The 15218-nt window shown below is 43.5% G+C and overlaps 2 protein-coding genes across 2 annotated transcripts; one reads left to right on the top strand and one right to left on the bottom strand.

Moving 5' to 3' along the window:
• Positions 1-315: 315 nt before the first annotated feature.
• zfyve19 (zinc finger, FYVE domain containing 19) lies at positions 316-5855 on the bottom strand. Its single transcript, XM_056296015.1, has 11 exons — positions 5679-5855; positions 5450-5571; positions 5306-5359; positions 5047-5213; positions 4444-4586; positions 4180-4285; positions 3766-3984; positions 3370-3446; positions 2527-2628; positions 2256-2419; positions 316-2031 (listed from the first exon to the last, which is right to left on the bottom strand). The coding sequence occupies exons 1-11, from the start codon at positions 5730-5732 to the stop codon at positions 1953-1955; spliced, it is 1287 nt and encodes a 428-aa protein (XP_056151990.1). The 5' UTR covers positions 5733-5855; the 3' UTR covers positions 316-1952.
• Positions 5856-7535: 1680 nt separating this feature from the next.
• Positions 7536-10934, top strand: bub1bb (BUB1 mitotic checkpoint serine/threonine kinase Bb). The gene is made up of 8 exons (XM_056296016.1): positions 7536-7678; positions 7807-7866; positions 7996-8140; positions 8256-8452; positions 8538-8701; positions 9561-9754; positions 10500-10600; positions 10690-10934. The coding sequence occupies exons 1-8, from the start codon at positions 7536-7538 to the stop codon at positions 10916-10918; spliced, it is 1233 nt and encodes a 410-aa protein (XP_056151991.1). The 3' UTR covers positions 10919-10934.
• Positions 10935-15218: the final 4284 nt, after the last annotated feature.

Genomic DNA, 15218 nt, shown 5'->3' with positions numbered 1-15218 from the left:
CCCTTCTGGTCGGTCGGGGCGCCTGTTCGGAAGAGGGGGGACTGGGGGGGAATAGCGTGATCCTCCCACGCGCTACGTCGCCCTGACAAAACTCCTCACTGTCAGGTGAAAGGAAGCGGCTGGCGACTCCACATGTATCGGAGGAGACGTGGTAGTCTGTAGCCCCTCCCCGGATCAGAGGACAGGGTGGAGCAGCGACCGGGACGACTCGGAAAAGTAGGGTAATTGGACGGGTACAATTGGGAGAAAATGGGGGAAAACCCCCCGCACCCCCCCAAATTACCTTACCAAAAATGACAGGAAAAACCAGGATTACAGATTATTTTTATTTATTTAAGACACTGGTTCACTTCTTTATAGGATGAAGACATGTCAGCAGGAATAGGACAGTATTACCATCACTGCTGTGTCCTACAGCCCCAAGGCCTTAATACAGGATGGCGTTTAGTGTAACAATTCATTAAATCTGTTCTCCTGTAGACAACTGCCTAGGTCCATGTTCTGGTGTCAACCTTAAAAAAATTAAAAAAATAAAAAGCAGGGTGATGGAAACCCAGAAGACATTTGCATGTGGGGGTAGGAGTAAATACAGTGAACTCAAAGACAAGAAGGTGGTCCATTAACTATGCATCCATTATCCAGATCCATTTCCTGTCTGTGGTCAGTGTACAACATAGGCAAGCATGGCAAACACAGTAACACTCTCCATATGGGCTTTAATGGAGCAAGCCCCTGGAGGAGGTGGTAATTAAGGCCTCTTCTATGCTTGCTAGACACTAATGCACACTGATGAAACTGCACACTGGCCCTTTATATGTCATACACACGAGGCCGTTTGGCTAAGGGCTCCATTACAGCAATTTGCTTGGTTCACCTCTCTTCCACTCTTGCCGCCCTGACATTGAGGCCATCCATGTTGCGGGAGCTCACTTTTGATGAAAGCTCCCTGAGTGTGCCATTTTTGTATAATCTCAGTGAATAATGAAAGGACTAAATGGTTGGAAAAAATTAAGAGTAGAAAAAAAAGGAACAAAGTCACATTCCTTCAAAGCCGTCTTACAAATGACACAACTTCCACATCCTTAAGAATAACATTACACACTAGGACAGGAAAGGCAGTAGTCATGTTCCAGATTCAACCAAAGACCGATTACAACAGAGACTGCTCTGCCTGCCAAAGGAAAACAAAGCCCTCAGTAATCTTTTTTTTCACAATGGCTCTTCTGCCATTCTCCAGTCACGAGCTGACAGTCGTTTGGGACTGCATGATGAGGTGTGTCCCATGGCACATTTAAAAATCAAATTTTGAAAATTACAACTGACAAATAATCAAATGTGCACTACTGTTTTCTGTGGGGAGTAGAACAATTGCAAAAAAAGAAAATATTTCTCAGTTGGAACAGACATAATCGAGTACACTATTTTAGTACCTATGCAGTATTGCTAAAGTGCATTCAAAACATGGCCCAGTAGCCTCTTCAGGTTGTTTTTTTTTTGTCTATTCCATGCATTACAGAAAAAATAACAATAAAATTACCATATTTAAGGTTTTGTACTTAATATTACATTACAACTACATTAAAACTTGTCAGAACAGACAATCATATCTATCATGTTATTCTACAATAAGAGCATACACATCGAACTACATTACCTGGTTATTGGCTTGAATAGGTCTGTATTCTAAGCTATTGTTACTTCAGGCAGCTTCATTTGTTTATTCATATCTCCATTACCTAATTTAAAAAGCATTTGCTTAGCCTTCTGGTCAATAAACACCAATTTAGAGCCACATTTAAGAGATTACCCAGGATATGACTATTAAGGAGTCTAATCTGTTTTAAACAAAAGGTTGACTTTAAATCTGAATTCAGTGAAGGCTGAAACAAAGGTCCATCAGTGGCAAGTGAACATGACTTGACTTGGTCAGGCCAATGAATGCAGTCTTTCTGTCATGTCTTCCGCTTCTTCTTAGGTGCAGTGTAGTTAGTGGTACGATGCTCTTTCCTGTCATATTTATCATGGCCTTCCCTGGTGAGATAATGGAGTGTTGATTGATAATTCATCACACTAAATACTTTATATATGTGCTGCTTGGCAGTATGGCAATGGTGTTTGAATGATTTATCTGGGTTGCTGGTTGCATGCCAAATCACAGGCAGATTTCACAGAAATTAATGTGGAAAAAATGCAAAAGCTTGTTTTGGGATTTAAAACAGTTATTGACTTAGTACGACGAATCCACACAGTACTACCTGAAGCAGTGGTTGCAGTAAAGGTCTCCATCACAGGTGTAACAACGAAGGGTGGCATCCTGATTACAGATGCAACACCAAGGTAGTTCATCCTCATCGCTATCTGATAGCTGCCTTTCTGTTGCAGCTGGTGGAATCCTGGTCTTGGGCACTTCAGCAGGGACCTTAAAAAACAACTCCAATTAGCGACTCTTTTTCTACTGAGTGTAATATCTTATGAGAAAAACATGAATTGATATCTCAACTTTAGGTTATATCTCTTGTTCAGTACCAATTTCTTTGCTCTCGCCTTCTTTTCTACGTTCTTTGGGCCACTGTGCTCTAGAGGGATGTTGTAACCACAGGCTTCATCTAATGCAGCCTCTTCTGAGAGCTGGAACATAGATCAGAAATACAATAGTTCTGTTATTCATAGCTCTACTTCATATTATAAATGGTGGGTAAAATGGCAAAATAGCAACCCCTTGTGGTTTTCTTCTGTAGTCTGAATTAGACCGGCAAGGGTTTGTCACAATTTTAAATATCAAAGCGCAAAGTGGTTCAAATGCTTTCAGTATTATAGAAAATATACATGGATTTAAATCTGGTCTAAGATATCAATCTACTCATATATTTTTGTAATGTGTGTGTGTGTGTGGTGTTAGTGTAGATAGTGGGACCGAAAACTAAAGCACTTATGATCCTAATTCTTTTTGGAGGTGGTAGGTATTGTCTCAGAGAGTAAGGGAAAAATCCCAGAAAATTGAAATTATGCATAATTATGCAAAATATGCATTTTCTAAAAATGGCTAAAAACCACTTTTCTCGGCATTTCAGATGATTCTGAGCATTTGGGGGGAGGGAGTTGGAGTGGGGGGGGGGTAAACCACTTTTCTCAGCATTTCAGATGATTCTGAGCATTTGGGGGGAGGGAGTTGGAGTGAGGGGGGGTTTAGGGGCAGGGGGAAGGCGGTTAGCTGGCAGGATGAAGAGGAGGGAGATTTAGACGGGTGGATAACCAAACCGCTACATTGTAGCGGGGTTCTTCTAGTATAGTAATAAACTTGCAGTGTACATGAAATAGCTATTGCCTCCCATCACTGTGCATAGCATAATGTTGCCCTCTGTTCCAGACCTGCTTTAATACTCTCTTTACAGCATCTTCTTCCGTCTCCTCATCACTGTCAGGATGCTGAATATCCTCCATAGTGACTAAAAGACAACAGGAGAAACTAACATTACACATACACCAGTGGCATGGTAACAAGAACAGAGTTGTGGTTACACTGAGGCATTCATATGTTTAACAGGGTCCATTTTTTTCAAGACTGAGAAGTTCCACCTTTCTGGCATATTTCGTGACATTCTGCTGTGAAAATATGCATCACAGAAAAGTCAACATGCCAAAAGCATAACACAGCAAGGTCTGGCTGAAATCCCATGTATCTGCTAGCATGTTTATGCATCTAAGTGACACAATAAAATGCTTTGTCTACAGCAGAGCAAGAAGCTTAACTGAAGTCCTATGTACCCTTCTCAGGGTCCTGCCCCTTGAGCTGTGCCAGTCTCTTGGCCATCTGTAGGACTTGATCTTGGGTGCAGTGTTCCTGCCTCAGCTCTTTCATGGCCTCTTCCAGCAGATGGATCTTCTCGGCCTCCAGCTGCTGGAAAGCCTCCTGGCCCTCCTTTAAATTCTCCTCCAGCATGGCATCCTCTCCCTTGTTCAGGTCATTCATAGGGCCATCCATACCTGCAAAGAGAATAATAGCATAGAACACAGTTGGGAGATTAAAGACTCCCAGTTTGTGAGCTCTCTTGCACGTCAGATTCAGGGTCATGAACCCATCTTCGGTTATCATGTTATAATTGTAGGGTGAAGGCATATGACCACATCTTCAATAATAAAGATCTAGGAAAATTATTGAGGTACAGCATTAACAACAACCTTGAGGATATGATCGTTGGTCATCAATGGCAACTTCCTCTGTAATCTGAGTTAACAGATTATTCGCCTGCTCTGTCTGGGTGCTATTATCTGGGGGCTGGTATACCTGTACAGACAAGCATATAAGTGATCTAAGCTAATAGAGCAAAGTGTTCAGCAGTAAGTTGTGCATTTGTTTTTACAATATTAAATTCTATTAGCTTTGGCAGAACCCTTACTATAATTTCATATAACATTATACAAGGAGGCTGGGACTTAGCTCACAGGTCGGGGGGCTTGGGAAGATGGAGGTCTACCCTGCAGGGCTGCCAGACGGTCTTCCATATCCCCTATAGAAGGGACAGGATGGATGGGAGCTTTCAAAGCAGCAAGACGAGACTCTATATCCCTCTCAGATGGGACAGACTCTGAAAAAGGAGTCAAAAGTGAGCTATTAGCAAATAATATTAGTGACTTCAAATTAAAATACAATGGAATCTTCTACAGCCACAAGATTGGTAAACATTATTTGAAGGGGTGTGCATAAGACTGACATGACACTGTCATAAACATGACATGACATCAATCACGAACATGAAGCAGTCTTTGTGAATGTGTATGACTGTTGTCATTAAGTATCATTCAGGCAATTGTCATTTCTAATGCAAAGTTACAATTGTTTGAGATGTCTGTTTAAGAGCTACAGACGCACAAAATATATCAAATGAAGTTGCTCAGTCCCACTCGGGTTGCTAAAATAAAGAAAAGATATCTCAAACAATGTCGACTTTGCATTAAAAATGACATAACTGACCCATAACTCGTGATAGTGTCATGTCAATCTGATGCACATCCCTTACAATAAAGTGTGATCACGCTTTTTATTACTTGGTTTCGTGTCCTCTTTTAATTTCTGAAGTCTTTCAGCAATGGCCTGGTCTTCCTTGCTCAGGCCTTTGGATGATATAAGGCCTGGTTTGATATTTCTACTGCCTCCGTATGCAAGAGGCTGTATCGTTCCCCCCTGTTGTTTAGCTTCAACCGCAGCAACCCGTCTAGGGATGAAAAAGGTCAAGGTTTTAGGTATCATAAAATCAATTAACTGTATGAAAGTTCAATCCGGCATGTTATATTTACAAATACTGACTTTTTGTAGTTTTCTGGAGGAGACCACCGGCCATCATTTCTTGAAGAGTTCCCGCTAAAAATAAAGACAATTCAATATTAGTATCTCAAAATGTGTTTTATTATTACTTTTTTATTGATGGAAAGCACAGTTTGACAACTCTACCTTGAGAGATTGCCATAACACTGCTTGCAAACCTTCTGCTGAGTGTTGCCACACCGAGGCACCACAATACTGAAGTTCAGACAGCCCGAGCAGAAGGAACGCCCGCAGCTTTTACAACCCAACTGAGTAGAACCACAAACAAAAGAAACAGACAAGAAAAAAAAATCAAACGCTTTTTGAGACAAACGTATAACCGTGAACGTCAATATTACGAAAAGACCAGAATTACCTCCTTCTTGAACAGGCTGAACTTTGATGCGCAACAGTAACAACGGTTGTCCATACCGATATAAGTAGGAGCTCGTGTGAGATTTTGCTGATCCTTACCATTAAATACTTAATCACTTTAACATAACAAATTAACAAATACTAGTATAACGCCTTGTTAGAGCTTTGATCCATGTACCAGCAGCGTACCAAAAACAAAATAGGAAGTATTCCGGAACCAACGGTGACGTTTGATTACACATTTCCGGTGTCTGATCCTCCAATCATTGACGTAGGATTAAACACATCCTGTATCTGGTTGTCCAATCAGCTTTCTCCAAAGTCTCGCTCTCACTGTTCAAAATATATGAACGTCGTCCACTGTTAACAGCAGGTACTGCTTTTTTGGTTCGTGGTTGAAACTCAGCGGGGGAAGGAAGAAAAGGTTTGTATATTATGAGCTGTTCGAGAATTCTCTCTCTGAATTCAGCGAGTTCTCTTCTTTGGCCTTGTTGTTGTTGTTATTGTTTTTTTGTAAAATGGCAGATATTAACTGATATCCCAGGCCCGATGACAGAATGAACGAGCTAATGTTAGCAGATGTAGCCGTGGTACGTCGTACACACAGAAGCTAGCTAGCTAACAACATGGTTATTTGGCCCTTGCATAACGTTAGTGTTGTTCGTCATGTTCTGTTGCATGATTGTGATACCAATATTAGTTGCCATTTCCTTTTTTTTAAACTTTTTTTGCAGTTGTACACCACACCTTTAGTTACTCGTTTACTTTTCAGCATAGCTGTGTCTAAAAATAACAAAACTATCTCAAAATGTAACGTTACATTTGGTCCTAATCTGGTTTGATGTTCCAAGCACCTTTGCTCTTTTGGATAGGCAGATGTGCCCGTTATTGTTTGAGTTTTGTCAACGACAGACTGTTAAAAAAGGCCAATTTTCTGTCTTTCATTTACGTTAATCGGTTTCCCATTAGTTATCACAGCTGTCAGTCAACTACCATGGTTATCCACCCACGTTACTGTACACTTAGCAGTTGGTACACACTTCTGTAACTTTTCATCCCGGCCGTAGGAAAAGAGGAGACATTTATTCATTCGGGTGCTGGAATTATCTCAAAACGTGTGCGCAAAAAACTGAGTGGTCATTTCTCGTCATTTGTGCGCAATGTGACTGCGGCTGTATGTTGTGTGAAATACGGGATTCGTTATTAGTGATAACCACGTTGTTGCTAGCTTGCCGTTGATGTTAGCTCTACTGAAACTAGACTGGTAATTGCTGTGCATATGTTCTGTTAAGTGAAATGTTTGTGCACTAACGCTGTCTAGTTACTGTAGCATTTTAAACTGTTTGTTATTAATATTGTGTGGTAGCTTCCAAACTTTTCTACCGCAATGCATCCGCGCATGCACAGTTGATATGATACCAGGGAGATTGAGATTCCCTATTTTGTACGTTCTCGCTTTTGTGTTAACAGTGCCTTAATTTATGCATAAATGGGTGAATCTGTGATTATGTGCATATTCATGGGCATGTATATGTATGCATTTCTGTGTGTGTATACGATAGTCCATGCTTATTATTTTATTTCAGAACCACATTATTGAACTTTGGAAACTACTAGTGGGTGTGTGTGGAATTACTGCATGTGGTGAAGAGTTCGACTATAAAGTTCTGAACTTAAACTCCGTCTCTGTCTCTTATTGGATATCCTGCAGCATGTTTGAATCATGTAATCAGCTATAGTCGTTATAATAACAGATGAGGGCTACATCAGCCAGCCGTTTAGATGGGTGACAGTTTGTACATCTGAGTAAGAAAAAAAGAATTTGTGTTTGCTTTCAGCAGCATTCATTATTATCACAATGGCAGAAGGAGGAGATGCAGAATGGGAGCTAAGCAAAGAAAACATTCAGCCACTGAGGCGGGGCAGAGCCATATCAGCGCTACACCAGGCACTCAGTCAACAACAGGAGGGGCTCAGCTCTGTCATTAACCAACAGAAGCAGTAAGAGGAATGTTTATTTTAAACACAGACCTGAGCATCCATAATTGGTGACAAGTACTCTCTTGTACAAATGTTATCCAGCATATTTTTGTCATATGTTTATAGTTATTCTGGACATGTTTTCCCAGGGTGTTTGAATCTGAACTGCGGATATATGATGGAGATGATCCACTTGATGTTTGGGATCGGTAAGAGACATATGGACTCATTTATTATGGTATAATGAAAATCATCATAGATCTGAAGATATGTTTTTTTTTTTTTTAATTTAACATGTTTCATGCTGTTGTAGCCTAATGTGGCTCTGTTTTGAACAGGTATGTCAAGTGGACAGAACAAACCTTTCCTCAGGGAGGAAAAGAGAGCAACCTTGCCATGTTGTTGGAGCGAGCTGTGACGCGGTTCACAGAGGAAAATAAATATCATAATGAGCCTCGCTATGTTGATCTCTGGGTCAAATTTGTAAGTTTTTCAGTGGTTTTATTTTTTTTAACTGTTCAACATTTTTTATATTTGTCATTTCTGTGTTTGACACTTGCATAACAGCAAGTACTTAAGCCATATTGTCTGTCATCAGGCAGAGCACTGTACAGAGCCCATGGACATTTACAGATATATGCAAGCCCAGGGAATAGGGGTGACACAGGCTTCTTTCTACATTGCTTGGTCTGAAGAGTATGAGAAACTGGGTAACTGCAGACAAGCAGACATTGTCTGCCAAGAAGGCTTCAAAAGTGGTGCTGAACCGCAAGATAAACTCTTGCAGTTTCACAAGTATGTATCTTTGCAGTATTGTTTGAAAGTAATAATGACCCCATTTTAAATCCTCACTCTTATTTCTGCTTTGTTTTTTTCCAAGGGCTCTTCAGGCACGTGTGTCACGGCAGGTGATGACCAGTATGGTGCTGGACAACAGTGATGATGAAGCCAAGCAACCTGAGAGAGTTTCTCTGGTTGACCTCAAGCACAAGGGGAAGAAAAGGGCAGTTATTCCTGTCAATAGAATTGGGGCTGCAATCAGCAGTAAGTACATACATAAATACATAATCGATTTTTTTTTTTTTTTGGTATAGTATTTTAGTTCAGCCATGTGTGAATGAGGGAGGAGAGTGGAGTGGAATGGTAAGGATGCAAGGAGTAGAGGTGACGAAGGCATATGAGTTAAAATACTTGAGGTCGACTCTCCAAAGTAACAGGGAGTGCGGAAGAGAGGTGAAAAGGAGAGTGCAGGCAGGGTGGAGTGGTTGGAGAAGAGTGTCAGGAGTAATTTGCGATGGAAGAGTACCAGCAAGAGTTAAAGGGAAGGTTTACAAGATGGTTGTGAGACCAGCTGTTATATGGTTTGGAAACGGTGGCACTGACACTGATGAAAAGATGGGAGGCGGAGCTGGAGGTGGCAGGATTGAAGATGCTAAGATTTTCATTGGGAGTGACAAAGAAGGACAGGATTGGGAATGAGTATATTAGAGGGACAGCTCAAGTTGGATGGTTTGGAGACAAAGCAAGAGAGGCAAGATTGAGATGGTTTGGACATGTGTGGAGGAGAGATGCTAGGTATATTGGGAGAAGGATGTGGAATATGGAGCTGCCGGGGAAGTGGAAAAGAGGAGGTTTATGGATGTGGTGAGAGGACATGCAGGTGGCTGGTGTGACAAAGGAAGATGCAGAGGATAGGAAGAAATGGAAACGGATGATCCGCTGTGGCGACCCCTAATGGGAGCAGCCGAAAGTAGTAGTAGTAGTAGATTTTAGTCCAGCCATTGTTACAAAATGCTTCAGTGGCTTTATGAAGCAAGTGTAATCAGAGAGGGAAACATTTTAGTATTGACACATAGTGGACTCAGTATCATGGATATAACAGTATCTGTTTGCTTGGGGACAGGTAAGCATCAAGGTCTACAGTTACAGGAAGCTGCAGGCCCCAGCGGGGCTAAAAACAAACGCTTCATGGTCTTCGACGAAAACGCAGATCCAAACACTAAACCTTCAGAACCAGTGTTGGAGCCTTGGATGGCCCCTCCCCCTGCAAGGTCGAAGGAGAATGAACAGAAGCCGGAAAAATGGAGTGATGTCAAGGTATGGAAGTAGAAGCTTAGGCACACAGTTTAATTGTTACTATTATAAATTATTAGTTGTTGAAAATTTAACTGTGTCAGTAACCAGTGGGGCAATGAGTCATAATGGACCTCATTCATCTATCATTTGTACAAATTTTTTCTTACACACCCATCCATCCATCCACTATCAAAACCGCTTATCCTTACTCAGGGTCGTGGGGATGCTGGAGCCTATCCCAGCAGTCATTGGGCAGCAGGCAGGGAGACACCCTGGACAGGCCGACACACACGCACACATTCACACATAGGGACATTTAGTATAACCGATTCACCTGACTTACATGTCTTTGGACTGGGAGGAAACTGGAGCACCCAGAGGAAACCCACGCAGACACGGGGAGAACATGTAAACGCCACACAGAGGATGACCCGGGACGAACCCCCAAGGTTGGACTACCCCGGGGCTCGAACCCAGGATCTTCTTGCTGCGAGGCGACCACGCTAACCACTGCACCACCGTGTCGCCCTCTTACTCACCCATGGAATCTTTTTATCCCTGAAATTTGAGAGACCAGTGCAGAACCTGAGTAATTCCTGAATTTAGTCACCAATTTGCTAACACTGATGTCTTTGCAAGGCTGGGTGATTGCAAGAGGTAGACAATAGAGGTCAGAGGGAAGGAATTATAAATAACCATCAGGCTTTGCTTCTGACTGTCAGACAACTTGAGAGTTAAAAATCCATGGTTGTGTACTCTGTCACAGATGCCTCAGAAGACCAGGTTTGGTCATACTGTTGTAGGTCCTCCTGTGACCAAACCAAGCTTCCAGCCATTCGTCGAAGAGTCAGACCAGCCTCCAAAAATGTGAGTGGCCACGAGAATGACATTACCTTATCCTGCTCTTGATTATCATGAGATTCTTTAGATTTGTTTTCCAATTTCCCTCCCCCCAGGACTCCCTGTAAAATTAACCCTGCTGTGAACACGGTCCTATCAGCACGCAAGCCCGGCAGTGAGGAGACCCCTTTAAAAAGACTGCAGGACCATCGGCAACAGCAGCAGGAAATGGAAGGAGGCAAAGTACAAGAACAAAGCATGTACTGCAGGGAGTTGCTCTTCAGTGGCACAACAGAGTTCTCCTTTGAGGAACTGCGTGCTGAGCGCCTCCGTCAAAAAAAATGACACTGTTTAATGCTTAAGATTTTATCAGCTTGTAATCATGTGGATATTTTGTGTCGGTCACATGATAACCTGCGTTTGTAGATATTTTTTTTTATTTTTTTTAGATCTGCAGCTAGCCATAAAAGTAAAAAATTAATAGGGGGGGAAAAGTTACTTATAAAAAGCCTTGTGATTTCTTATCAATATGCCTGACCATGAACAATATGATATGATTTTGCGAAATTTCTGGTTTTGAAACACTTTTCATTCATTTCTAATTTTGCCTCCAGTTCATAAACACCATCTTAATGTTTGTCGTTTGTTCCTATTCACGTCTTCTTCCTTCTGAGTTGATTTATTCTGTTTTATAGATTGTTGCTGAGTCAGATCAGTGTTGGGCAGTATTACTAGTTTAACTACATTTCTCAGTGGCGTCGTTGTTTGTTTGTTTTTTAATTACACAGCTTTTCCATAGCGAAGCTCTTATTGATCATGTAGTGCGGTAGCGTCCACTAAAGTTACCCTTTCAGAAACGTTTCTGAAGCTCACGCCCGGTGGAGCTTTCTGCTGCGGTCCGAAATAAAACTAAGGATTACCAAACCATCCATCCGTCCATTATCCAAACCGCTTATCCTGCTGCCAGGGTCGCGGGGATGCTGGAGCCTATCCCAGCAGCCATTGGGCGGCAGGCAGGGAGACGCCCTGGACAGGCCGCCAGGCCCTCACAGGGCTCACTCACACACACACGAAATTATACTATCAAATCAATTAAATTGTACACGCAATCGCACACGCGGCAAGGTCAACTCACACGCGGAACTGGCACGCCTACATGCGTATGTATAATATTGTAACGTGCATGGATAAGTAGACACGTTGGTCCTTGACTAACGGGTCGGACCCTTTAATCAACTTGTTAACGTTGTCGCTTGCGGAGTGGGAGATAAGGGTTCGCGTCCCGGCTGTGGCGGTTCTCGGGCTGCTCCCTTAATTCGCTACAATGTAATATGGCCACTGCCAGCGGCTCCGCGCTGGGGAAGCGCAATGGCTCATGGTCATGGGACTGTTAATGTTCGTTGAAATTGTTGTAATTTATGTGTTTGGATGACGTGTTCATGTTGTGATTATTGTTGTTTGTTTGGGGGTTCAACTCGGACTGGGTTGACGACCATTTTACTGACTGACTAGGGCTGTGACTCAGACTGGTGTTTACCATAATCCAATCAATACTGTAGCTGTTCTGTGTAAATAAAAGAGGACTCCCAGGTCATGCGAATAAAAAGATATAAGTCTAGGCTCATTCTTCCACGCCGGCTCGCCACTATATTTAATGCAGTGACCTGTGCGTTCTGCGCTAAATGGGAAGTAAATTGAGGCCGAGTCCGATTAAAAAAATAAAAGGGGTCTGGCACGAATCGACTCGTGTCGCAACCCTGACGGGCCCGCAGACGTGTATACACGGACCTGCATATGTAGCCGACGGGGGAAAAAAATGTGTAGCCGACGGTAGACTTCCGTATAATGGGCCGGTGACGTCACGTACCAACCACCCCTTGTGCTGATGCCTGCGACTTGTCTGCTGCAGGGGAATACACGATACCTGCTTTTTATAATTACGTGGAGCTGTTTTTGTTGCCAAATTGGTTTGGGATTTGTGAGAGCACAGCTTATTTAAAATTGAACTGAACTTTTTTTCTTTTTCTTTTTTTTTTTGCTGCCTGTCTATTTGACAGTTTTGTTGATCACTGCGATAGCATTGATTTGGGATGAAGTTTCTACTACTACTTTCGGTTGCTCCCGTTAGGGGTCGCCACAGCGGATCATCCGTTTTCATCTCTTCCTGTCCTCTACATCTTCCTCTGTCACACCCTCCACCTGCATGTCCTCTCTCACCACATTCATAAACCTCCTCTTTGGCCTTCCTCTTCACTGGAAGCTCCATATTCAGCATCCTTCTCCCAGCATCTCTCCTCCACACATGTCCAAGCCATCTCAATCTTGCCTCTCCTGCTTTGTCTCCAAACCGTCCAACCTGAGCTGTCCCACTAATATACTCGTTTCTAATCCTGCCCTTCTTCGTCACTACTACTACTACTACTTTCGGCTGCTCCCGTTAGGGGTCGCCACAGCGGATCATCCATTTCCATTTCTTCCTGTCTTCTGCATCGTCCTCTGTTACACCAGCCATCTGCATGTCCTCCCTCACCACATCCATAAACCTCCTCTTTGGCCTTCCTCTTTTCCTCTTCCCTGGCAGCTCCATTCTCTTCCCTGGCAACTCCGTCACTCCCAATGAAAATCTTAGCATCTTAAACTCTGCCACCTCCAGCTCCACCTCCTGTCTTCATCAGTGCCACTGTCTCCAAACCATATAACATAGCTGGTCTCAACCCTTTAACTCTTGCTGGTACCCTTCTGTCACAAATCACTCCTGAAACATCTCCACACACGTCACCCTGCCTGCACTCTCTTCTTCACCTCTCTTTCGCACTCCCCGTTACTTTGAACAGTTGACCCCATGTATTTAAACTCATACGCCGTTGTCACTTCTACTTGCATCTTCACCATTCCGCTGTCCTCCCTCTCATTCACGCATATTTCATCTTACTCCTACTGACTTTCATTCCTCTTCTCTCCAGTGCATACCTCCACCTCTCCAGGCTCTCCTCAACCTGCACCCTACTCTCGCTACAAATCACAATGTCATCTGCGAACATCATAGTCCACGGAGACTTGTGCCTGATCTTGTCTGTCTTGATCTGTCTATCACCACTGCCAACAAGAAAGGGCTCAGAGCCAATCCTTGTTGTAATCTCACCTCCACCTTGAACCCATCTGTCAATCCAACCGCACACCTCACCACTGTCACACTGCCCTCATACATATCCTGCACCACTCCTACATTCTTACTTTGTTGTACTTCCTCATTCCACTGCTAAGTCTCATTGTCTTCCTTCCTCTGTCCTGATGACACACCAAGTACCTTCCTAGCTGTCTCCCTCACTATTTCTGCAGTGCCTGCTCAGCCATCCGGCAACTCTTCACTACCACCCAGTGCCTGTCTTAACTCCTCCCTGAACTCCACACAACAGTCTTCCTTCTTCAGCTTCCACCATTTGATCCTTGGCGTTTGTTACTGCTGGAGTTCGCTACTCCGCTAACTTTAGTCTCTGAGTAACGGCGTAGGAAGTATTCACAATATGCTTCATGTTCGTCTTGCAAACTTACATTTGTAAACTACTAATGTAACCGGTTATTTTCTTGCCCGGTGCAGGATTCGATACGGGGTGTACCGCACCACAAGGCGACATCACTAACCGCTCGGCTAAAGGGTCAGACCCGTTAGCTAGGGGCTAACGTGTCTTATTAGTAGTTTACAGTCGTCACCCTCCCCGGAAGCGCGCCCTCGCGCTTTGTTATTCCCGCGCTCCGAAGAGACTTCTGAGGCTCTGCACACTTCCGGATCCCACCGCTGCCACCAATGTAACCGCTTATTTTCTTGCCCGGGGCGGGATTCGATACGGGGTGTACTGCACCACAAGGCGACATCACTAACCGCATATCGAATCCCGCACCGGGCAAGAAAATAAGCGGTTACATTGGTGGCAGCGATGGGATCCGGAAGCGTGCAGATCCTCAGAAGTCTCTTCGGAGCGCGGGAATAACAAAGCGCGAGGGCGCGCTTCCGGGAGAGGGGGACGACTGTAAACTAATAATAAGACACATTAGCCCCTAGCTAATGGGTCTGACCCTTTGGCCGAGTGGTTAGTGATGTCGCCTTGTGGTGCAATACACCCCGTATCGAATCCTGCCCCGGGCAAGAAAATAAGCGGGTACACATTTTTAGTCATTAAATCAAAAAAAGGTCTGCAACCGCTGCCTCTTTTTGAAGATGAACTACGACTCTAGCATGTGCGCGCCGGACTGTCTGTAACTGTGTTGAACTCCTCACAGTTGAGTTCCGCCTTTTTGTTCCGTCATCACGTTTTCTAACATTTATAAAACTGAGCTTTGGCATGTGTGAATCGATTCAGAATCTTAGGAAATAAGAATGGCGATTCTTACACCGTATGTGAATCTTTTTTTTCCACCCACCTGTAGTAAAGCAGGCTATCCACTAGTGGGCAATACAGGGTCTATGAAGGCAGATGCTGGGGTAGAGAAGAAGATGCAGCAGTAGTATATCAGGAAGAAGTGAAGCAAAGTGAAGTTGCTCAAGGCCCATGATGCCACTCCAGAAGAGCAAGGCAGACCGGGCTCTGATTAAAATGATTGCCACAGATTTCCAGCCATTTTCAGTTGTGGATGACAGGGGAGTTAG

This window comes from Lampris incognitus, chromosome 16 (assembly GCF_029633865.1).
Source record: "Lampris incognitus isolate fLamInc1 chromosome 16, fLamInc1.hap2, whole genome shotgun sequence".
NCBI classification, from domain to species: domain Eukaryota; kingdom Metazoa; phylum Chordata; class Actinopteri; order Lampriformes; family Lampridae; genus Lampris; species Lampris incognitus.
The sequence above is the reverse complement of the archived record's forward strand: the minus strand, read 5'-3'. Positions and strand labels throughout refer to the sequence as shown.

Bases quoted from the DNA above. Each gene is read 5' to 3' on its own strand.
- zfyve19 (XM_056296015.1), bottom strand. From the start codon at position 5,732: ATGGACAACCGTTGTTACTGTTGCGCATCAAAGTTCAGCCTGTTCAAG. The intron at 5,572-5,678 runs GTAATTCTGGTC...GGTTCTACTCAG, and splicing joins TCAGCCTGTTCAAGAAGGAG to TTGGGTTGTAAAAGCTGCGG. The intron at 2,420-2,526 runs GTACTGAACAAG...TTGTTTTTTAAG, and splicing joins AGGCGAGAGCAAAGAAATTG to GTCCCTGCTGAAGTGCCCAA.
- bub1bb (XM_056296016.1), top strand. From the start codon at position 7,536: ATGGCAGAAGGAGGAGATGCAGAATGGGAGCTAAGCAAAGAAAACATT. The intron at 9,755-10,499 runs GTATGGAAGTAG...ACTCTGTCACAG, and splicing joins AAAAATGGAGTGATGTCAAG to ATGCCTCAGAAGACCAGGTT. The intron at 10,601-10,689 runs GTGAGTGGCCAC...CCCTCCCCCCAG, and splicing joins TCAGACCAGCCTCCAAAAAT to GACTCCCTGTAAAATTAACC.